The sequence below is a fragment of the Thalassophryne amazonica genome, chromosome 14, assembly GCF_902500255.1.
Source record: "Thalassophryne amazonica chromosome 14, fThaAma1.1, whole genome shotgun sequence".
Classification (NCBI taxonomy): domain Eukaryota; kingdom Metazoa; phylum Chordata; class Actinopteri; order Batrachoidiformes; family Batrachoididae; genus Thalassophryne; species Thalassophryne amazonica.
In genome coordinates this window covers 66075124-66100900 of record NC_047116.1, presented here as the reverse complement: position 1 = coordinate 66100900, position 25777 = coordinate 66075124, and the positions used below count along the sequence as shown (strand labels likewise).

The following is a 25777-nucleotide window of genomic DNA, read 5'->3' as shown; positions in this document are numbered from 1 at the left end:
CTGGAGCGGACGTTGGCTAAACACTAATGAACACTGCATAAGAAAAGAGGCGCACATATCTACACAACCCGAAAAGGGTTCCAGATGACAAATGAACGGCTCCGGTGGAGCAGTTGCGGCAGCGGCTGAAAGTGAGGTGATATGCTGAATTGGAACCCCGGGAGGCAGTGTCAGAGTGTATTGGACCAAAAGCTGAGACAGCTGTGATGTGAGATCTGAGAAACAAGTATCAGAGTGTTTGTCATGGTCTGTAAGTGTGCTCACGTGAGCAGTGATGGAGTCCACGGCTTGCTGGAGCTTCCCGAGGTACTCCCCCTGGATGTTAAGCGCCTGCTGAAAAGGGTCTGCCCCCGCTGGGTCCATGATTTGGCCAGAAACTTCTGGTATGATTTGGCCGTGAGTGGAGAACGAACCCAGAAGCAGAAAGCAGAAAGTGAGCGGTAACAAAGGATTTATTGAACAGAATAAATGTGAATGGCTGCCTAGTTGAGTGGAAACTGGCCTGCTGAGCGGTAGAACCAGGGAGTCCGCAGTCCAGAATGGTTTCAGTCCATCAGTTGGATCCGGAGCCAGGTGGCTGCCACAAGCTGTCGACGAGGCTAGAGAGAGAGACACAGATGGTGAGTGCTGAGCCAGTCACTTCCAGAAGCGGTTCACACAGTCAATCAGTGACAACTTATCACCGCTGGTCCAAATAAGCAGGCAGTTAGGCAGAAAGATTCTGTTCAGTTTCTTCCAATCGTTCTTAATCAGGAAAAGTTCTCAGTTCAGTTTTAATCAGTAATAATTGATCACAGCTGGTCCTGGTAAGCAGGCAATTAGACAAAAATGATTCAGTGCTGTTTCCTCCAGTTGCTCCTCTTCAGGTAAAGTTCATAGTTCAACTTGTATTATGTTTTAAGCAGAGTTCAGTATGCAGCATCTCGTAAAGCAAAAGAGAGCAAACACTTAACTTGACTGATGTGGAGCATGGGAGCTCCGTCACAGGCTGCAGGAAAGTCAGTTTGATTCAGCAACAAGCTTCATCTTTCAGGTTGGTGTGTGGAAACACTGAGAGAAAAATTGTTGAGCAAGAGAAAAATGACCAGTCTTATGCTGCGTGCACACCGGTCGCGACGCGAGCGACAGGTTGCCATGTAATCCCTATGGAAGGATGCGTTGTGGCGCCAAGCCACGCAGCGTGATGCGATGGACGCGAATGAAGTGTCGCGAGTGAAGTGATTTTGAGCGATTGGCGCGTTTGAGGTGCGATATTGCGTCGCATCACGTTGCGTTGCCCTCCTCCCCAAGTTGAAAAATCTGAACTTTTTCACCTTGTTGCACCGTGATGACCAATCAGGGAGCAGGACTTTTGTGTCCCTTTTGTCCTTTATTTCACAATTATGACAGAGTTTTTTGGGGAAGAGCGAGAAGCAACCCCACAGCAAGCAGCAGAGTTTTTTTTTTACGTGCGCGCGAGTGAATCGTCCGTGAAGATTATTTTATCTATTAACTACACAGATGTATAATAAAGCAAATGGTGACTGGTTTCTAAACACAATTATGACATAGATTTTTGGGGAAGAGCGAGGAGCAGCCTCACAGCAAGCAGCGGAGTTTTTTTTTTTAATTGTTTACATGTGCGCGTGAACGGGACAGGAGGTCCTCAAACTGGGTCCTGCAGAGGCGGAAGGACCGCTGAAAGCAGCAGTCATCCAGACACAGCTTCTGCAGCAAATAATGAAACTCTCTGAATTGGGAACGTCTCATGACGTTTGTCAGCTTTCCACAACAACTCGCTCCGTGTGATGAAAATGGCCGTCATGTTAACTTGACTGACAGCTGGAGCCCGCGAGCGGAATGGAAGCTCCTCCTATTTGATGATGCACTGGGGCGAATTTTCGCAGTTAAAGCAGAGCGACACAACCGGGCGATGGTTGCGCGTCCGTCGCCACGCGACCGATGCGAATTTGTGGCGCCTGGTCGCACCTGGTGTGAATGCGGCATTACTGTGGAAGGTTTTCAAAGTTTCTGGCAAGGATGGAGTGAAGAGCCAAGGTTCATATACTGCAGTTGATGAGATGTGGCACAGGTGTGTCGATCAGCTTTCGGCGCGCCACCTGTGCAGAAAAGAAAAAAAAAGAGCAGCAGCAGCAGACAGAGCAGGCAACCCACAACAAATCCTTCAGCTTCAGAAAAAAAGAAAAGAGCTCAAGAAATCACTGAAAGCCAAACACAGTCTGCTGTCATTCATGTCAATGATTTATTTACTTAGTTTAGTTTAGGCAGCACCAAATCACAACAAAGCTGTTACGGTTGGGGAACCGGGTTTGGATGGTTGACCCAAATGCAGGAGCAGTAAGGCAGGCAAAGAGTTTATTAGGCAAACAGTAAGGCAAACAAGAGTTTATTAAACAAAGGACTGCACACTGGAAGGACTAGGACGGACCATGAAGACTTGGCTGATGGGACAGACAGGGCAACAAGACAGGGACTGGAAACAGGGAAGCGAGCTTGTGGAGCTGCTGGGACTGGATAAACTGCGGGGGAGAATGAGAGGGCAGGTGAGACAGTGAAGGTCCATTTGGGCACACATCTGGAAATGAAAAAAGTTTAAGCTAAACTGAATAGTTCATTCTGAGGTTCAGTACAGTGTTCAGTTCATTCAGGCTTTTAGTTCAGAATCAAAGTGCAGTTCATTCAGGAGTCCAGATCAAAGTTCAGTATCAAAGTATTTGTTCATTCAGGATTACAGTTCTACATGACACACCCTAAAGGTGGGCACACGTGGCAGACTGACAGAGTCAGATGACAGCTCCAAGTTCCAGGCTTAGATGTATGCAGCAATTTAGCAGCTAATACTCTGGGAAACTGCACTCAGAAAACCACAGTTACATTAACTCAGGAACTTAGCTGCTGTGAGTAGATCACTCCAGACTGTCAGCAGATCACTTCATAAGGTAACTTAACAGTTCAGCCAGAAGAACAACAAGATGACTGTGCATTGTTCCTGAACAGCACAAACGTGCGCAAACCCGGACTACTGAATAACAGTTGATGTTTACAGAACTCCATGAAGCGGAACGGGCTCAGAGCAGAATACCTGCTGATCACTAAGCAGCGCGAAGATGAAGGGACTCTGATAATTAACAACATGAGTGAAGCACCATGTGTGATTACACACCAGACAGAATAAGTCAAGGTTAAAGCAAGAGACAGAAAAGCGTGACATGAAAAAAAACCGGTATGATCCACTTTTCATAACTGAAATAATATATTAAGAGCAGAAGCTCACACTGCAGGAAAAACACGATTGATAATGTCATCTTTAGAAATTTGGAGTATCATGGCAGGAAACTCGCAAGAGGAAAAAAACAGGACGGGTTACATACTGCGCCTGGAAGCGACAGTGAAAAAACACAGACAGATACTTTCGTGGACATGGGAGCCCACAACGGAAGAGTTACGACAGGGGCGCAAAGACTTCAGTCCAGAAAAACACAGCAGAAAAAGTTCATGAGTTCGGAGGCTCACGTAGGGAAAAACAGATAAGTGACATTAGCTCCAAACGTGGCAACAGGACGCCAAATAAAGAACACTGAGAAATACATATGCTCGGGTTACCGGCTGGGTGCGATAGAAAGGCACTGCTGGGAACCCATGGCAACCCAGATCCAACCCAGAGAAACCTGGAGTTTCTTCGGGAGAAAAGCAGCAGATGTAAGCAATGGTAGCAGTTGTAGCAGAAGATTCTGGCCCCGAACCCATGACAGGTCCGGGGTTTAAATCTGGGGCGGTGATGAGACGGGATGAGCGTCAGCTGTGAGCACCCACTCAGTGAAAATGTCAATCATCCGTGAGACGCTGCTCTGTCAGTTCCACGTCCTGACTTGATAGATGGGGCGGAGCCCTAGTGCAGCTTGACAGCTGGGAGCAGAGCCCTGACGTCACACACAGCACACGCACCAAGCCACCAGCAACTTCATCCAGCAGCTCCACCTCAGCTTCACCTGAAAACACAGAGACAAAGACAATCAGCAGACCAAGCAGGTCCAGGGGCAAACCACAGCAACGCTGTCTCAAGGCACTTCTCACAAGTAAAGTCTAACTTTACCAACCCCTAGAGCAAGCACACAGGTGAGAGCAGTAAGGAAAAACTCCCTCTGATGATAAGGAGGAAGAAACTTCAAGCAGACCAGACTCTGAGGGGTGACCCACTGCTTAGGTCATTCTAACAGTTGCAACATTTTGCAAAGTTTTACAAAACTGAACATAACAACAAAGGATGAATTTGATGAGAAGTTCATGCAGGCATCCAGTCCCAGGCAGGGATCATCCATTATGCCATTCAGTAGGCCTGTTCCTGTGGCAGAGTCCATTCCACGTTCCATGTCCATTTCTGAAATTATGCAGTCATCAAAACCAGCACATGACATCATCAGCACTTCGGATAGAAAGAAAAAAAGCAGAGTCAGTCTGGCAGTAAAACTACACCTAAGGTTAAATTCATCAGCATTAAGCAACAGGAAGGCAATGAAAATACTAAAGTGATTGCCACCTGCTAGCCCTAATATTCACTAACAGAACCAGAATTTAGATCAAGTTGACGCTGAGACTCTGTTTACTAATAAAATTAATTTAAAAGGATAGGAAGTATGGTACCATGCTATAAGCAGGCATGCACATAACTAGTACTCCATGGTGCTTGTTGTGTGCTAAAAATAAATGATGCGCAGCAGAAAACACAAAGGGAAGCACTTCATTAGGAGAAGCAATGACAGATTGTAGGAAAAGTGTTTCCCTCTGCTGTACATCAGTCATTTTTAGCACACACGAGCATGATGACTACCAGTTATGTGCACCCCTGGCTATACCAGTATCCTAGCCATACGAGATGGAAAATAAATGTGTCTTAAATCTGGATTTGAAGGTCTCTACAGAATCTGACTGTTTTATTGCCATAGGGAGGTCATTCTACAAAACAGGTGCACGATAAGAGACAGCTCTGTGGCCTGCTGACTTTTTATTCATGCTAGGGATACAAAGTAGCCCTGCGCCCTGAGAAAGCAGAGCCCGGACCGGTACGTAGGGTTTAAGTAGGTCACCTAAAGTAGGGAGGGGCTAGTCTGTGAATACTTTTATAGGTTAGTAACAGAACCTTAAAATTTGATCTCACATGGACAGAAAGCCAGTGAAGAGATGCCAAAATGGGTGTAATGTGGTCAAACTTTCTGCTTCCTGTCAAAAGTCTGGCAGTGACATTTTGAACCATTTGAAGACCCGTAATACTGGACTGCGGTAAACCAGAAAATAGAGCATTGCAGTAGTCCAATCTAGAAGAAACAAATGCATGAATCAGGGTCTCAGCATCAGCCATAGACAGGATGGGACGAATCTTCGCTATATTTCGCAGGTGGAAGAAAGCAGTCCTCGTAATGTCTCTAATGTGGAGGTCAAAGGACAACATAGGATCAAAAATCACCCCAAGGTTCCTCACTTTATCAGTCTGATCATTTTGTTAAGGCAGCGACACACAACCGGGCCTCAAAAAAAAGAGACCCTGCTTGTTTTGTTTTTTTTCACAATCACACAACAGCATACAACATTCAATAAAGTTAATGATGAATAATATCACAAAGGGTAGGGTTACAAATACTAAAGTAAAAAATAAACGTGCCACAAAAACATCACTCGTTTTCTTAAGGAAGCCACACGACGGGACCACAAAACAAGAGAGACTGCTCATTTTTCTCCACAATCACACAGCAGCGTACACAACATTCAAAGTTAATGATGAATAATATCACAAAGGGTGGGGTTAGAAATTGTGAGGGGACCACGAAAACAAGAGATTTGGCTTGTTTTTTCTTTACAATCACACAGCAGCGTATACAACATTCAACAAAGTTCATGATGAACATTTTCACTAAGTACTATTAGAAATATGCAAGTCTGCAATCCTCAATTAACTTAAGTCCTGAGTGTACTTAGACATTTGGTGATAATGTCGCTCCAGGTCCAGTCAATTGCTGTGTACAAGCTCCCAGAAACTGCAATTTTCTGCTTGTACCACAGTAATTCAGTGCCAGAATGACACCTAGTATGTTCGGCTTGTCCACTATCAGGTTCAGTGGCCACGTCACGTGACTGCAACACCTCTATATAAAGGGAGAAAAGCAAGGGGCCTAAGATGTATTTCATGTCACTAAGGTTAAAGGTAGTGTTGTACAAGACACAGTCAGAATGACTAGTTAGGTATGATGTCAACCATGCAAGGACATTCCCAGTAATCTTAAAACGATTCTCCAGCCTTATACAGTGATCCACCTTGTCAAACACAGATCTAACAGCACCAGAACCATAGTGGTGTCTGAATCCATTGCAAGCAGAAGATCATTGACCACTTTAGTGAGAGCTGTCTGTGTGGAATGATATTTTCTAAAAGCAGACTGCAGTGGCTCAAAAAAATTATTCTTAGTAAGGTGGTTCACGAGCTGCTGTGAAACCACCTTTTTCAGAATTTTAGAGCAAAATGATACATTTGTTATCAGCCTATAGTTTTTCAGTTCACTAGAGTCAAGATTAGATTTCTTAGGTAATGGTTTAATCACTGCAGATTTGAAACATTTAGGACCAGATCCAGACATTAATGAGAGATTAATAATTTCCAGCACAGTCTGCCCAAGAGTGGGCCACAGGTCCTTAAACAGTTTTGTTGGTATGGGATCAAATAAACAGGTTGTGCTTTTTGTTGATGTTACGAGTTTCGTCAGCATGCCTAGTAGGGATAAGCGAGTACACCACTATCTGTATCTGTATCTGTTCAGCCAACTAAATTATCTGTATCCGTATCTGTATGCATACTGGGCGTGGCCTAAACCTGAAGTGGGCATGGTTTAACTTGAAATGGCTAGGGCTTAAATCAGTACATTATTTTAAGTCTGAAATTGATATGGATTGATCAGAAGTTGCTATATTTATTGTTTATTTGAATGAATGAATTAATGAATTTATTCAGCACACACACACATAAAACAACAACAAACAAAACTTACAACGAAAGATGGATTGACACTGAAAAAGAAAATGGAAGAAAATGTATTGACAATGAAAAGAAAATGAATTGACAAAGAAAATGGATTGACAATGAAAAAAATGGATTGACAAGAAAATGGATTGACAATGCATTTTCTTCCATTTTCTTTTTTAGAAAACGGATTGACAAAGAAAATGGATTGACAATGAAAAGAAAATGGAAGAAAATGGATTGACAATGCATCTGTGTGTCATGATTCACAGGTAGTCAGGGCTCAGCAGGTGGTAGGGAGCAAAATGCAGACACACAGGCAGGTGGTGGATTAAGAAAAAAGCTTTATCAATAAATCAGGCAGGGTCTGGTACACAGAATGGCAGTTGCAGAGGTACAGGCAGGTGATAAGCAGAGGCGTCGTCAAAAACAGGTGGGGTTCAATAACACAGCAAACGACGTAACAAGGGCAAAGACAAAATCCTGATCCAGAATACAAGTGGGGTCGAGAAAAACGTGAGAGCAAAAAACTGTGAAAAGAGGCCAGGACGAAGATAACAAAATCAACGAGCAAGCAAAGGAAAAGAAAACATGCAGGGCTTAAATACACTGAGTTAATTAGGAGGTGATATGGAGCAGGTGTGGTGTGCAGGCAGGAGGAGGGCTTGGACTAACAGGAGAGGCTCTGAGACAAGAGAAGGCTGTGACAGGTTTGGATAAGGAGGTGACATACAAAACTGGGCGTGGCCAACTGAGCTGAGAAGGTGATGGGCAAGAGAGTGGAATGATCTGAGGATGTGACTGTGATCCAAAAGAAACTAGGTGTGAAAATATAAGAGAGACAAAGGAGTGCAGTGACAAGATGGACATGACAAATGATACTAAAATATCCAAGATGGCATAGAAACTAGACATGAACAGGATCAGGTTGGAGAGCAAGAAAATCCAAAAGGTAAAACCAGAATAGAACTGACATGAATAATAACTGAAGACAAATGTGGTAAACCTGACAAATAAACTTAGTGACACAAGTAATCAAATGCAATCAAAAACAGTGGATCAAAACTAAACTAAAGCAGAACTCAACATGTGGCAGGAGAGTACAGAAAAACCTGATTTACAGATGTGCTCAAGACAATGACTGACTAACCAGAAAGTAAAGGATGAAGACTAAACTAGAACAGAACTCAATAAGTGGCTGAAGTGTAATGAACAGAAAACAAGCTGTGACAAAAGCAGTAATGAACCAAAATCAAAGACGGTGGTTCAAAGACTAAACTAAATCAGAACGGAACTCAAGATGTGGCTATGGTGTGATGAACAAGCAGCTGTGACAAAAGTGAAATAATCAGACTGTCAAAAAAGCAGACAAAAGGAAAATCAATAAAAAGACTGACAACATGATGGGTGAGGACCGAGCAGGGGTAAGACAAGGGTAAGTTTTTTATAAACTCAGAACATGAATATGTTTTTGATCACAATAGTAAAAGAACTATTTATAGAACAAGTTTTTTTTATAAACTCAGAACATGAATATGTTTTTGATCACAATAGTAAAAGAACTATTTATAGAACAAGTTTTTTTTATAAACTCAGAACATGAATATGTTTTTGATCACAATAGTAAAGGAACTATTTTACAAGAACAAGTTTTTTTTATAAACTCAGAACATGAATATGTTTTTGATCACAATAATAAAGGAACTGTTGGGAAAGTGAAGTACACGGACCCACGCCAGGGGGAGTAAATGAACGGCCAATAGGAAGTCCGAATAAATAATTTATTCTGCAAAAGTGCACAAACAACCAAATATGCTTTTAGTCTGTCAATCACAAAACTCAGTGACGCGTGGAAAGGCCCGAGGCTAGGAGACGCCTAACCAGAGAAGAGCCGGGACCCACGAGGTTCCACCGCCAACGGAGACCTGCAACACACCCGAGCTGCCAAGTCCTGAGTCCCCAGGTGGCCACCGCTTCCAGCTGTTAGATACTGGTACTGCTGACAGGAAAATAGACAGGTTACGGAGTGGGTGTGTGAACACCCAGCAAAACAAGTCAGCAAACAAGTCAGCAGAAAAATACAGTTCCTTTCTGGGGGAAAACCTCCACCTCCAAACACAGGAACACAGAGTACATGCAGTGCCTTATGTATCACTTAATCAAGTCTGAAGTGAGGAGTGGAGACGCCAACTCCTCCAACTTCCACAAACTCGGCTACAAGCTGCAAGTGTACAAAAAGGTTAACGACTGCAAAAAGCTCTGATGCAAAAACGTGTGCGTATGGCACAGAACGGCTGAGTTGATTACCTTTAGGGTAAGCAGATAACTCGGCAGAGTTATGGTGTCTCTCCCAGGCTTTTAGTGACAAAGTGACAAACTTTTTTAATTCGGCAAACAAAATATTCAAATAGAAAAAAATGAACAATTCCACAAACACAGACAAAACTAGTGAGTCCGAAAGGGTGTGGGCTGAAGCAAAGCTTATTAGCGCCCACCCCTGCTAGTACAAGTCCAACAATTCTAATCAGTCATATTTACATAAATATAAATTCACTACTACATGTCGACACACAGACATACACATCAATATACTATTCACTTATAATTATATTTATATAGTACCAGATCATAAGAAAGTCAAATCAAGGCACTTTGCGCCAGTAAGGACTAACCTTACCAACCCCCAGAGCAAGCACTAGGCAACTGTGGTGAGGAAAAACTCCCTATAAGGAAGAAACCTCAAGCAGACCAAGCTCTTGGGGGTGACCCTCTGCTTGGGCTGTGCCACATATACCTATATACATACGTATATACTTTACAAACATAAATATATACATACATATACACAGTCACTTATATACATATACACCTACCCATATCTATATATCTACATACGCATATACATACCCACACATTCAAATATACAATAAGTCCCACTTATAAATTGAACATTCCATATAAATCAAATTATATTTGCTTCTTTATGATACTTAGACATAATGTTCTTTTTGAGTAGTTTCTTAAATCTCACTAAGGTACTACTCATTCTAACCTCTGTTGAACATTTGTTCCATTTCCTCACCCCAACCACAGACACACAAAAACCCTTTACATTTGTTCTTACTGGTGGTTTCATAAAAATTGCACAACCTCTTAAACTATATCTGGATTCCCTCAATCGGAACAGACTCTGGGCATGTCTCGGTAAGGCTTGGTTTTTCGCTTGAAATAAAGTTTGAATTGTAATGTAATCGACCAAATCAATGAATTTTAATAAATTTAAAGACACAAATAGAGAATTTGTTGGTTCACGATATTGTTTATTGCAGATGATTCGTATGGCTCGTTTTTGCAAAAGGAATATTGGATTGGTATTTGATTTGTAAGTGTTTCCCCATGACTCAACACAATATGTCATATATGGTACCATCAGAGAATGATATAAAGTAAGTAACCCTTCTTGCGGCAGTAGGTCTTTGGCTTTATACAAAATGGCTATAGTTTTTGACAATTTTGATTTCACATAATTTATATGTGGTTTCCAGCTAAGTTTATTATCAATTATAACACCTAAAAATTTATTCTCTGTTACTAACTCAATTTCCTTATTGTTTATAGTTAAATTTTTACATTTGGGTGCCTGTTTATTTCCAAATATAATACATTTAGTTTTCCCAAGGTTGAGTGACAACTTATTAGCGTCAAACCAAACCTTAAATTTTTCCAGTTCTTTCTCCAGTATGTCCAGAAGCTGTTCAAGATTTTCACCGCTACAGAACACACAGTTGTATCATCCGCAAAAAGGACACATCTCAGTGAACTTGACACCCAACGTATATCATTTATATAGATTATAAACAACAAAGGACCCAGCACTGAGCCCTGCGGCACCCCACATGTGACATCCCTGAGTTCAGAATTTGTATTATTGAATTGAACATACTGAAATCTGCCTTGTAAATAACTAGCTATCCATTCATATGCCAGACCTCTGATTCCATATTTCTGCAGTTTACTTAATAGTATTCCATGGTTAATTGTGTCAAACGCTTTCTGTAAATCAAAAAAAACACCTATTGTGTATTGTTTATTATCAATTGCAGTTGCACTTAATAGTATTCCATGGTTAATTGTGTCAAACGCTTTCTGTAAATCAAAAAAAACACCTATTGTGTATTGTTTATTATCAATTGCAGTTGCAATACTTTCCACAAAGTCCATCAAAGCATGTGATGTAGTTCGAGACCTTCTGAATCCATATTGTTCTTCACAAATGATGTTATGCTTCAGTAAATAATCATTTAATCTTTTAGCAAATATTTTTTCCAAAATTTTGGATAATTGTGGCAGGAGTGATATAGGTCTATAATTAGAAAATGTGTGTTTGTCACCAGTTTTAAACAGAGGAATTACTTTGGCTATTTTCATTTGAGAAGGAAATTTACCAGTACTTAGTGACATATTGCAAATATAACTGAACGGTTTTACTATACAATCAATAACTTTTTTTAATAAAGCCATATCCAAATTATTAAAATCAGTCGATTTCTTACTTTTTGAACCATGAACAAGATCAAGTATTTCCCTTTCATGAGTACCACCAATGAACATTGAAACAGATTTGTTAAACGTTGAATTATTTACCCAGAAGTTATTAGTTGATGAGTCAATCTTACTGGCAAGATTTTTACCCACATTAACGAAGTATTCATTAAAGTGTTCAGCAATAGACTCGTCGTTATCAATCGTGATGTAGTTGTTACTCTGAAAAAATGAAGGATAATCTCTAGTTACTCTATTCTTTTTTACTATTTCATTTAATATGTTCCATGTGTTTTTGATGTTATTTCTATTTTTGACAAGTAACTCATTATAATATGTTTTTTTACTGAGTCTCATGATATTGATTAACTTATTCTTATATGTTTTATACTTACTTTCAGCTTCCTTAGTTCGTAGTTTTATGAATTGTTTATATAGTACGTTTTTCTTTTACATGCCCTCTGAAGTCCCTTAGTTATCCATGGTTTGTTGCTATATTGATTTCTATATATTTTGTCAACAAATGGACAATGTTTATTATACAAACTGGAAAAAATGGAAATGAAAGCATCATATGACCTGTCAACATCATCAACAAAAACATCTGACCAATTCTGACTTGATAAATCCTCCCTTAAATTATCAATTGTTTCAGGTGTTACTTTTCTACTCATGAATTTGATATTGCTTCGATACATACAACAACCCTCCAATGCAAAGACTGAGAAAACTGGCAAGTGATCACTGATATCACTGACCAGTAGTCCCCCACTAAGATTACCGGATATAACGTTAGTTAAAATATTGTCAATGAGAGTTGTTGAGTCCATAGTTATTCTGCTAGGATGAATGATGGTTGGAAACAGTCCTAAACAGTACAAGGTGTTTATAAATGAGGTAATTTGTGGATGATTGTGAGGGTTTAAAAAATCTATATTGAAATCTCCACAGACAAATAAATGCTTATTTCTGTTGATTTTGTTGTACATTCCTAAGATAATGTCTTCAAAGGTGTCAATATTTGTCCCAGGAGCTCTGTAAATGCAACTAACAACTATGTTTTTGGAGTTTATAGATGTCATTTCTATGGTAACACATTCCATGATGTTGTCCACTGTAAATGACATGTTGTTAATGAGTTTACAGTTATAATCTGACCTTACAAACAATGCAACGCCTCCGCCCCTTCTCGTCTGCCTATTAACCAGGAACAATTCATAACCATCAAGATATACCAGATCTTTATTATCCTCATTTAACCATGTTTCTGAAATTGCAATAACTGAAAAACGTTTTTTGGATGTTTTCAAACAATCATTAATAGTGGACAGATTACGAGAAAGACTTCTGCTGTTGAAATGTATAATTGAAAAATTTTCATCATTGATTTTATAATTTTTGAATTGTTCTTCTGTAAAATATTTGCACTGTCTCACAATATTCTCACTGAAAAAGGTATCAGGATCATTTTCAGATTCGAAGGGGTGGTTAGCAGAGTTATTATAATTAAATGTATCTAGACAGAGCTCCTGGGCAGAAATAAACGGATCATTATCCTTAGTCATTATGTCTCTCTTGTCTCCGGGTGTAGATGATGTGGATGAGTGGGTTGCTCCAGTCTGCATCATGGTGCTGTGATGTGTTTGAGTCCTCATACCTATTGTTCATATTTGTCCAGCTCCTCGATGTTCCTTATTGCCATGACTTTTGCTTGTTCTGGTGATCCGTTCAGTTTGATGAATATTTTACAGTTTGAAGTTTCTTTAAGAAGCATGCTTTCCTGGCGATGTCGGCATTCCGTTTGGTGAGATGTTCATTGATGAATACGTTTGTCCCTTTCAGTTTTCTTCCTTGTTTTAACAGTGCTGTTTTGTGTTTTCTGTTGATGAATCTCATGATGACGGTTCATTTATCACCGTCATTTCTCCGGGGCAGAGGGTGGCACGCTTCAATGTTATTTAAATCCATTTCTATACCTTTAGATAGGAGGAAATCAGCAACCTGTTTTTCCACAGAGCTGACCACCTGTTCACTGGGCTCCCCTCCGCTCTCATCTGTTACCGCCCGTGCGTAGGACCGTGGTTTGATGTGAAGACCTGTGATGATGACGTCGTTGATTCTGGTGTACTGCTCCAATTCAGCCACTCTATTTTCCAGCTGCACCAGATGCCGGTCTTTCTCGGCGTTCTGGAGCCGTAATGCCTTCACCTCCTCCACCAGATCCATGATTGATTTCTGTTGCTGCTTCACAACAGAAATCTCCTCTGATAGAAAGTCCAGAGATTTTTTAATATCGTCACCTTCCTCCGCTGTCAGAACCTTCTTAGGCCCCATGGTCGGCTTATGGGCAGCTTGTCGATCGCCGATGTTAACAGCCTGCGTTGTTTGTCACCGGGATGGATCTGCACTGCGCTGGTGCCGCGCGGCCTCGGTGTTTCCGCGCTGATGGATCCGCGGTGGCTGCACGAGGCCTCGGGGAAGCGGCACTCGTGACGCGCGGCTCTAATGACGCAGCGCGCGGCCTCAGTGAATTCACCACGTTGGGCGGGCCTCGGACGTTGTTGCTGTCCAGTCGCGGGGCTAAGTTGCCGGTTGAGGTGGTATTCCCACTGTCCGGGTTGGCAAACACCGGCGTGGCAGATGGCAACCACAAACACCACCTCTGAAAACTCAGGTACAAACTTTTTGCAGCTCGCTCTGACGACACGCAGCTCTGACTGACTGTGACTGATGCAGCTCCGATTGTTGACTGGACGCAGCTCCGATTGTTGACTGACGCAGCTCCGATTGTTGTCAAAAGTGGCCCATGAATGATGACTGACAGCTGTCAGCTCAGGTGGTCCTGGTGCTCCTGCGAGGCGACTGCGCCCTCTGGTGCCTGAAACCCAACAACAGGCAGAGCGCCCTCCGGTGGTGAGCCAGCAGTACCTCCTCTTCGGGCGGCCCACACAACAGGACCCCCCACCCCCCCCCCCCCCTCAACGGGCGCCAGGAGGCTTGTCGGGGTGTCGCTGGTAGAAATCGGCCAGGAGGGCGGGATCCAGGATGAAGCTCCTCTTCACCCAGGAGCGCTCTTTGGGTCCATACCCCTCCCAGTCCACCAGATACTGGAAACCCCGACCCCTCCGGTGAACATCGAGGAGCTTCCTCACCGTCCAGGCTGGCTCGCCGTTGATGATGCGGGCAGGAGGCGGCGCTGGTCCGGGGGTGCAGAGGTCCAATGTGTGGTATGGTTTGACCTTCGAGACATGGAATACAGGATGGATCCGCAGTGAAGCAGGGAGTCTGAGCTTCACTGCGGCCGGGCTGAAGACTTTGATGATGGGAAATGGTCCAATGAAATGATCGGTCAACTTAGGTGAGTCCGTGTGCAGAGGGATGTTTTTTGTAGAAAGCCAGACCTCCTGCCCGGGCTGGTAAGCGGGGGCCGGGGCTCATCGGTGATCTGCATGGGTCTTCGCCCGCGTCCGGGCTCTCAGGAGAGCAGAGTGGGCTGTCCGCCACACCCGATGGCATCTCCTGAGGTGGGCCTGGACTGAGGGGACCTTGACCTCTCCCTCCACGGCTGGGAACAATGGGGGCTGGTACCCCAAACACACTTCAAATGGGGAGAGGCCGGTCGCAGACGAGATCTGACTGTTTTGGGCGTACTCGATCCAGGCCAGGTGTTGACTCCAGGCCGTCGGGTGTGTGGAGGTAACACACCTCAGGGCCTGCTCCAGATCTTGATTAGCCCACTCCATTGGTCTGGAGGTGGTACCCGGACGACAGGCTTGCGGTGGCCCCCAGTTCCCTACAGAAACTCCTCCAGACTTGCGAGGAGAACTGGGGACAACGATCGGAGACGATGTCCGTCGGAATACCATGCAGACGCACGACGTGGTGGACCAGGAGGTCTGCGGTCTCCTGGGCCGTCGGGAGCTTCGGGAGGGCCACGAAGTGGGCCGCCTTGGAAAACCGGTCCACTATCGTCAGGATAGTAGTCATTCCTTGGGACGCAGGGATGCCCGTGACATAGTCCAGGCTGATGTGAGACCAGGGTCGTTGGGGCACAGGCAACGGTTGGAGGAGTCCTCTCTCTTGCTGGTGGACGGCTTTGCCCCTGGCGCATATAGTGCAGGCCCGGACATAATCTCAGATATCGGCTTCCATAAACACCCACCAGAACCGCTGTCGGACCACTGCCACGGTTCTTCGCACCCCCGGATGGCAGGAGAGCTTGGAACCGTGACAGAAGTCCAAAACCGCAGTACTTGTGTCTGGTGGGACGTACAGACGGTTTTGGGGTCCACTGCCGGGATCCGGGTGACGGGTCAGGGCCTCCCTGACGACCTCCTCGACGTCGCGCTTGAGGGTGGCGATGACAGTGGACTCCGGCAAGATGGTATCAGGTGGATCCAACAGCTTTTTCTTAACCTCCTCTTCATGCACCCGGGACAGTGCGTCAGACCTCTGGTTTTTGGTCCCGGAGCAGTAGGTGATCTGGAAGTTAAAACGACCGAAAAACAGTGACCAACGGGCTTGCCTGGGGTTCAGACGCTTAGCGGTCCGGATGTACTCCAGGTTCCGATGGTCAGTGAAAACCGTAAATGGGATCACAGCTCCCTCCAACAGGTGTCTCCACTCCTCAAGGGCCTCTTTTACCGCCAGGAGTTCCCGATTGCCGACGTCATAGTTCCGCTTTGCCGGGGTTAACCTGCGGGAAAAGTAGGCACATGGGTGGAGAACCTTATCCCTGCTCTGGGACAGCACAGCTCCTATCCCTGAGTCAGAGGCATCCACTTCAACAATGAACTGGTGGTTAGGATCGGGCTGCACCAGAACTGGCGCAGTCGAAAACCGGTGTTTCAACTCCCTAAACGCGGCTTCGCACCAATCCGACCAGGTGAAGGGGACTTTTGTGGAGGTCAGGGCTGTAAGGGGACCAACAACCTGACTGTAGCCCTTAATCAACCTCCTGTAAAAATGAGCGAAACCGAGGAACTGTTGCAGCTTCCTACGGCTTACCGGTTGGGGCCAGTCTCTTACCGCCGCTACCTTGGCTGGATCGGATGCGACGGAGTTGGAGGAGATGATGAACCCCAGGAAGGACAACGAAGCGTGGTGGAACTCGCACTTCTCGCCCTTCACAAACAGCCGGTTCTCCAACAACTGCTGCAGGACCTGATGTACATGCTTAACATGGGTCTCAGGGTCCGGGGAGAAGATGAGGATATTGCCTAGATATACGAAGACGAACCGGTGCAGGAAGTCCCGCAAGACGTCATTAACCAATGCTTGGAACGTCGCGGGGGCGTTAGTGAGGCCAACGGCATGACCAGGTACTCAAAGTGACCTAACGGGGTGTTAAATGCCGTCTTCTATTCGTCTCCCTTCCGGATCCGAACCAGGTGATAAGCATTACGAAGCTCCAGCTTTGTGAACATTTTGGCTCCATGCAGGGGCGTGAACACTGAATCTAATAGAGGCAACGGGTATCGATTGCGAACCGTGATCTTGTTCAGCCCTCTATAATCAATGCATGGATGGAGTCCGCTGTCCTTCTTGCCCACAAAAAAGAAACCTGCACCCAACGGGGAGGAAGAGTTCCGGATCAACCCGGCTGCTAAAGAGTCCCAGATGTAGGTCTCCATTGATTCGTGCTCAGGACGTGAGAGATTGTACAGCCTCAGCGCCCGGAATCAAATCAATGGCACAATCATACGGTTGGTGCGGGGGAAGCGCGAGTGCCAGATCTTTGCTGAAAATGTCAGCAAGATCATGGTACTCAGCCGGCACTGTTGTAAGATTTGGGGAGACTCGGACCCCCTCTTTAGCAGTCTCACCGGGTGGGACCGAGGATCTTAGACACTCCCGGTGGCAGATTTTTGCTCCTTTGAGCCACAACCCCAGTTGGCCAATCGATCCGGGGATTGTGTTTCACCATCCATGGAAAACCCAAAATAATCCTGGAGGTAGATGGTGTTACTAGGAACACAGTCTCCTCCCTGTGATTTCCAGAAACAACCAGCGTTAAGGGCTGTGTCTGGTGTGTGATTACTGGAAGAAGGGTGCCATCTAGTGCCCGTACCTTCAATGGTTAAGGAACGGCCACCAGAGGGAGCCCTACCTCCTTAGCCCATCTACTGTGAAGTAGATTCCCTTCTGACCCCGTGTCGATCAGTGCTGGGGCATTAAGGGTTAAATCCCCACAGAGGATCGTGACTGGGAGTCGTGCGCATTTGCGTGGGACACCCATGTGGTTTGTATGACTCACTCTTAACCCAGTCTCTAAGGTTGAGTCAAGTTGTTTGACCGCCTGGGGCCCCTGATTCTGCGCATGCTCATTCGAGCCGCAGTAAACACACTCTCCACGTGCCAGTCTCCTTTGTTTCCTTCTTCTCAATTTGGCCCTGCTTGTTTCCATAGCAACGTCAGCAGGGGGAGCCGGTGTCACGTGGAGAGCCCTGGCCTTGGAGTGGGAAGAGGGCGGGGCTGCTTCGGACCCAGAAGAGGGAGGGACGACGCACACCCGGCCACGTCCTTCGGCTCGCTCCCGTTGATGTTCAGCTATCCGATTGTCTAATCGTATAACCAGATCTATCAGCCCATCCAAATCCCGCGGTTGATCTTTCGCCACCAGGTGCTCCTTTAGGGCCGGAGACAGCCCCTTTATAAAAGCGGTGCGGAGCGCCACCGAATTCCAGCCAGCCCTCGCTGCCGCAACGCGGAAGGGGACTGCATATTTGGCTGCGCTACGGCGCCCCTGTCCGATTGACAGTAGCACATTTGAAGCGGATTCGCCTCTGTAAGGATGATCAAACACCTGTCGAAACTCCCTGATAAACTCAGTGTACATCGACAGGAGCCGTGAGTTCTGCTCCCAGAGCGCCGTAGCCCAGGCGCGTGCCTTGCCCCGAAGCAAATTAATCACATAAGCCACCCGGCTGTGGTCTGATGCGTACATCACGAGGAGTTGTGAAAAAACAAGTGCGCACTGCATCAAGAAGTCCACGCATGTTTCAACACAACCCCCGTACGGTTCCGGGGGGCTAATGTAAGCTTCAGGCGACGGGGGGAGAGACCTTTGAACTACCACTGGATCATCATAATCAAGCGCCAGGCCTGCAGGAGGAGTGGCTGCAGCTGCGCCTGACGCGCGCGCCTCCACCTGAGCGGTGAGAGCCTCCATCCTATGGGTGAGGTGAATATCCTGCTCGGTTAACAGATCCAACCGAGCAATAAAGTTGGTGAGAATGTGCTGCAGCTCACCCAACTCACCTCCTGGTGGAGCCTGCGCACCTTGCATTTCCATTGGTGGTTCAACTGGTGGAAAACGCCCCTCAGAGTCCATGACGTGGCCGAGTTATCCTTTTGGGAAAGTGAAGTACACGGACCCAAGCCAGGGGGCGTAAATGAATGGCCAATAGGAAGTCCGAATAAATAATAATTTATTCTGCAAAAGTGCACAAACAACCAAATATGCTTTTAGTCTGTCAGTCACAAAACTCAGTGACGTGTGGGCAGGCCCGAGGGTAGGAGACGCCTAACCAGAGAAGAGCCGGGACCCACGAGGTTCCAGCTCCAACGGAGACCTGCAACACACCGGAGCCGCCAAGTCCTGAGTACCCAGGTGGCCACCGCTTCCAGCTGTAAGCTCCAGTACTGCTGGCAGGAAAATAAACAGGTTACGGAGTGGGTGTGTGAACACCGAGCAAAACAAGTCAGCAGAAAAATACAGTTCCTTTCTGGGGGAAAACCTCCACCTCTAAACACAGGAACACAGAGTACATGCAGTGCCTTATGTATCACTTAATCAAGTCTGAAGTGAGGAGTGGAGACGCCAACTCCTCCAACTTCCACAAACTCGGCTACAAGCTGCAAGTGTACAAAAAGGTTAATGACTGCAAAAAGCTCTGATGCAAAAACGTGTGCGTACGGCACAGAACGGCTGAGTTGATTACCTTTAGGGTAAGCAGATAACTCGGCAGAGTTATGGTGTCTCTCCCAGGCTTTTATGGATGTGACGTGATGATGAATGATGACTGACAGCTGTCAGCTCAGGTGCTCCTGGTGCTCCTGCGAGGCGACTGCGCCCTCTGGTGCCTGAAACCCGACAACAGGCAGGGCGCCCTCCGGTGTTGAGCCAGGAGTACCTCCTCTTCAGGCGGCCCACACAACAGGAACTATTTTACAGAACAAGTTTTTTTTTTTATAAACTCAGAACATGGATATGTTTTTTATCACAATAGTAAAGGAACTATTTTACAAGAACAAGTTTTTGTTATCAACTCAGAACATTAATATTTGTTTGATCACGATAGTAAAGGAACCATTTTACAGAACAATTTTTTTAATAAACTCAGAACAAGAATGTTCTTAAGTGTATGAATGAATAACAGAAAAGCCTCAGAATTGGCATTCAGTGTAGTAGGAAATTATGAACTACTAAGTATGCATGAACAAGAGTTGTCACACTCAACACAACTTCCTTTTTAAAAAAAAAATATGATCAAACTGTGATTTTTGTTTCAATTATTTATTTATTTTTACTACCTAACGTTCTTGGCATTTTTTTCCACACAAAGTGGAAAAAAATATTAATTAAGGTGTATCTGTGTGTGCAAGACTGTGTGCATGTGTGTGTGACTGAGTGACTGTGTGAGGGAGTGAGAGCGGTTGTTCGACTGACAAGTTTAGTTTTATGAACTGCAGTGAGAAAGTATCAGATACTGCATTCAGCCATATTCAATAAAAATATTAATATAGGCTACTTTGTGTGTTCAACTATATGTGTGTATGTGTGTAAGTGGTCTGTAAGACTATTTTTAAATGATCTGTGTAAACCTGGTGATTCATGCAAACATCCAGTGATGGCAAAAAGGGAAATAATATGTCATATTCTTCTCAAAAGCACCGCGTTCAGTAGGAGCAAAGTTTTCCAGTTGACTTTATATCACCAGCCAAACTTAGAGCAAACAAACGGTTAAAAAAACAAATAAATAAATAAAACCCTGACTGGAGTGGAGGCAGTGACGCAACACGACATGAGCCATTTTCAGCTCTGTCTTGTCAAATGCTCCATACAAAACAAGTTCACCAACTTTAAGTAATATCATACAAACTGAAAAAGAGGCAAGCTGAAGAGAGAGATCCTGTGTATGTGTGTGTGTGAGTGAGAGAAGCTGCAGACATACGTGTCTGTGCAGGGAGGGGCGGGCGCTTTGTGTGACTGGCCAATCACAGAGTTTCTGTGTAGGCTCTCAGTTGTCCAGGTGGTTTCCATAGTAGAGAAGCTTGAATCTTCGACTGGACTGGGTTGCTTGACGCGAGAACGTTTCGCTTCAAATCGCAGACGCTTCCTCAGCTAAAATTCTTGCTCTGGAAGTCTGACTTCTGTCTGACTCTTGTAGAGACGAATGAACAGAAGCCAACAAAAGCTGGAGTTTTAAACCTAACCAGACCCCCTCCTACTGAGAGTCAGACTGCTATAGGCTAGTGACTAAACAATAGCTCTAATTAGCAACTATTGTGTTCTAGTTAGCACTCTCCTAATGACAGGGCAGCTGTCCCTCCTAATGATGGGATGGATGCCTTTCTTGATGGCTCCCTTGATGACTCTCCTGATGACGTGAATGACTCATTACCATGAACAAAAGACTGAAACTCCTTTGACCTGAGTACCCCATTGTAAACAGGGGATAAAGCATGTCTCAGACCCCCTCCCCGGTTAAGGGGAGGGGATCTGGGAGGGGGTTAAGGGGAGGGGGGGGAGGGGAGGGGGTTAAGGGAGGCCAAGATCAACAACTTGCTCAGTGACTCCAATACATACAAACGTCTGAAGAGAGACCCCACGAGCGGCTATAAGAAGAAAATCATTAGCTACCTCCAAAACCTGGAGAAAGAGGGACTCATCGACAGGCAGACATACTACAGACTGTACCCTGGGGACGCCACTCCGTGCATCTATGGACTGCCCAAAATCCACAAACACGACGTGCCACTCAGGCCTATTGTATGTAGCACAGATTCCATCACGTACAATTTGGCCAAGCACCTCAAGTGGATTTTGGCTCCTCTAGTGGGTAACTCAGACCACCATGTGGAGAACACAGAAGATTTTGTGAACAAGATCAAAGACCTACAGCTGGAGGCAGATGAAACTATGGTGTCATTTGATGTGACATCGTTGTTCACCTGCATCCCCACCGCTGAGGCCGTCTCAGCTGTGAGGCAGAGACTGCTGGAGAATGTGTCTCTACTTGAAAGGACCAAACTCACACAAGACCACATCTGCCAACTCTTGGAGATCTGTCTCAACACCATGTATTTCCTGTTTAGGGGTAATTACTACAGGCAGATTCATGGTTGTGTGATGGGGTCTCCGGTATCCCCCATTGTGGCCAATCTGTACATGGAGAGAGTGGAGAAGACAGCCTTGACATCTTTCACGGGCATCTCTCCCAGTCACTGGTTCAGATATGTTGATGACACATGGGTTAAAATCAAGCAACAGGAAGTTGAAGACTTTACAGAACACATCAACTCGGTGGACGCCAACATCAAGTTCACACGTGAGGATGCAAGAAACAACCATTTAGCCTTCTTGGACTGTGATGTTACAATTGGAGAGAACAGGCACCTCCAGACAGGGGTTTACAGAAAACCAACTCACACTGACCAATATCTGCTCTTTGGCTCAAACCACCCCCTTGAATGCAAGCTTGGGGTGATCAGGACACTTCAACACAGAGCCCTACAGGTGCCCACAACTGCAGAGGGAAGGGCTAAAGAACAACAACGTGTCCGGAAAGCCCTCACAGTATGTGGGTACCCACGATGGTCCCTGGACAAAGTGCAGAAGTCCCAGACAACAAAGAGACCAGATAGACAGGAGATGGAGAAAAGAAGAAGATGAGTGTCTCTCCCTTATTTAGCAGGAGTAGGGGAAAAACTACAGAGGATCTTCAGACAGCACAAAATCCCAGTTTACTTTAAACCGATTAACACCTTGAGACAGAAATTAGTTCACCCTAAGGACATGATCCCTAGTTACAAACAGCAATGGAGTGTATTCAATCAGATGTCAGGAAAACTGTAACGAACACTACATAGGTGAGACTAAGCAACCTTTACACAAAAGACTATACCAGCACCACAGAGAGGGTGCCAGTGGACCTCAGTCTGCAGTTCATCTCCACCTTAAAGAAACTAACCACACGTTTGAGGACAAGGAAGTTAAAATATTAGCCAGAGAGAAGAAATGGTTTGAGAGAGGGGTCAAGGAGGCATTCTTTGTGAAACGTTTGAAACCCAGCCTTAACCGGGGAGGGGGTCTGAGACACGCTTTATCTCCTGTTTACAATGGGGTACTCAGGTCAAAGGAGTTTTAGTCTTTTGTTCATGGTAATGAGTCATTCACGTCATCAGGAGAGTCATCAAGGGAGCCATCAAGAAAGGCATCCATCCCATCATTAGGAGGGACAGCTGCCCTGTCATTAGGAGAGTGCTAACTAGAGCACAATAGTTGCTAATTAGAGCTATTGTTTAGTCACTAGCCTATAGCAGTCTGCCTCTCAGTAGGAGGGGTCTGGTGAGGTTTAAAACTCCAGCTTTTGTTGGCTTCTGTTCATTCGTCTCTACAAGAGTCAGACAGAAGTCAGACTTCCAGAGCAAGAATTTTAGCTGAGGAAGCTTCTGCGATTTGAAGGGAAACGTCCTTGCGTCAAGCAACCCAGTCCAGTCAAAGATTCAAGCTTCTCTACAATCACAAAGTGTGAAGACAGTCAGTTAGCCAATGAGAATTTTCCTTCCTTCGTTTTATTCGGATCATGCTCATACTTGTCAAAATTACTTTGTCCGTACCAATGCCTAGTGAGATACTATCAAATTCTGTAAATCTCGGTAATACCTTAGTAATAGCGCCCACATCAATAGCAGGGTGTAGTGGCTGGGTTAAGGCATGCTGGGCATTGTCTGTTCTGATTTCCTAAAAACCCACATTGATAAATTTGCTCTGCACGCTGTTGACAAAAAGTTGAAGTTCTTGAGTAAGGGTTTAATCACTGCAGATTTGAAACATTTAGTAACAGATCCCAAGGTTAATGACATTAATAATTTCCAACACAGTAGGAAATTATTGTTGTTGTTTTTCCATGATCAGTGTATGTAAAGATTTGACCTTAACTGTACCACCAGGTGCTGTTCTGGGGTCTGAGAGAACTGAAGAAAGTTCAGCTCTTGTCTGTGGATCGCCCACAGGTATGTGGATCAGCGTCTGACACATGCAGCATGTTGGAGCTGAAATCATTCATGTGAAGCACAAGACCATGTGTTTGCATTGATGACAAAGTGAAATACATTAGACTTTGTGATGGTTGAGATGGTATTCTGGATGTGTGTTTGCAGCTTTGTTGCCTAATGTGGAGCTTCTGTTTTATTTTTGTTTACACCTTGTCAAGAGCCCATATGAGTATGTCTTTCTTGACCTGCACTTTTATCCTTCCATTTAACTCTCTTAATATTTTACTGGTTCAGTTCCTCTCGTGAGTCAGATTACGTGCTTTGCACTCAGAACACTCGTGGTTTCATTTCATGTACCTCTCTCTGGCACATTCACTTTTCGGTCAGATGTGTGCAAACTGCTTGGGTAGTCTGTGATCTCTTCTGGCTCCCCATATCAATTTCATGTCCTTTCATTGGTCATGGGTTTTGATTAGTTCATGTGTCATCCCAGTGTTCCCTGGTTTGTAAACATTTCTGTTGTCCACTGATCCCAGAGCTTGCAATCGCCTACAGTAGCTGCTCTGATGATCATGTGCCCTTTTAAAAATGTTTATCCTCTTGCCTTGGTCCATTTCCTAGTGTTTCTCTTTGAAAATCCCTCCATGTTGCTTCAACAGCTGTGTTCTCTCTGTGTCCGGCTTGTGGTTGTATCTCACTGGGCTGCAAGAGCTTGCAAACAGCATCCACGAGTTAATTCAGGCGATGTTCACAGCTCTTCGCCATCCCCTCTACTGAGTTGCAAGGCAGTGCCTGCGTGTAACTTGATCTTTGAAGAGGCCAAAAAATTTGCACGACAAACGTCCTCGCCAGATAGTCACGTGGGCATCTTGTACCCCTCTCCATGTCGTCTCTGTGCCTCAGAATGTGTGCAACGTGAGTCAACTTGTGAGGGGTTGATACACGTTTCCTTTTATATGATCGGAGAGGAACAGCGCTTCCAGAAGTGACCAAGTGAGTCCAGCAGTCTCCAGCCATTCGCCTCTTCAGCCGGGCTGGTGTCGCAGACCAAACGGTCCCCCTAAAAATTGCTCCCCCTGATGACGCAGTTCACGGATTAACACCTCATTTCTGCTTCAAACCGCGCTCCAGTCAAAATCTATCTCAGTGACAGATATATGAAGCTTTTGTACAACAATCAATTTCACATAAATTTAGCATTACTTCATCATGAAAGACGAGCTAAACGAACTTCTAGGTCAGTGATTTTCAACTTTTTTTGAGCCGCGGCACCCTTTTTATATTTACAAAATCCTGCGGCACACCACCACCCAAAATAATATTATAATTCTAGTACCTCTGGTTTTGCGCAAAACCCAATTATCGCAATAGAAAATTGATACAGAAAACACCGCATTTCGAAAATCCTCAAGCATTTTGCGCTCAGATCTCAAGTAGGGCTGTCACGATTAGGAATTTCTGGAGACGATTAATTGTCAGACAAATAATTGCGATTGACAAATATATTGTCTATTTTTTTTCTTTTTTTTCCCTTCTTTATATTCTACTATTGTAGTATAATTACACAACTCTGGAAGAACGTTTGGCTTCTGTGAGTGGAGAAACTGGGAATGGTGCAACATTTTTATTTTTATCTTCATTTTACATACAGTCCCAACTACTTCTGAATTGTGGTTGTTTCTGTTGCATTTCTGAAATTGTTTCTCCTCATCATTCACGTTTTGTGCTTAAACACTGCATTAAGCCCATATTGAACAAATAAATACCTTTGGAAAGTAACAGCTGTTAAAGTTCAGAGTTCTCACCTGCTTTTTGTGATCTGTGCATCTGAACATCACCACAGCTTCTCCATGTCAGGGTTTTTTTTTTTTTTTTTTTGTGGCTCATTTCATTCATATATTCTCATTTTTTAAATATGTTTTTAAAGCTATTTGACCGTTTATTTCATCTCATGATCTCATAAATTCAGCGTACAACGCACACATGGTGTGAACAGGACGGTAACGG

General features: G+C 44.6%; 1 protein-coding gene across 1 annotated transcript in view; it reads left to right on the top strand.

Moving 5' to 3' along the window:
• The window catches only part of fer1l6 (fer-1 like family member 6), a 656531-nt gene that overhangs the window by 412991 nt on the left and 217763 nt on the right, over window positions 1–25777 (top strand). Inside the window, exon 26 of the mRNA XM_034186126.1 lies at window positions 23726–23788. Coding sequence (XP_034042017.1) covers window positions 23726–23788 — 63 coding nt within the window. The remainder of the gene's footprint in view (window positions 1–23725; window positions 23789–25777) is intronic.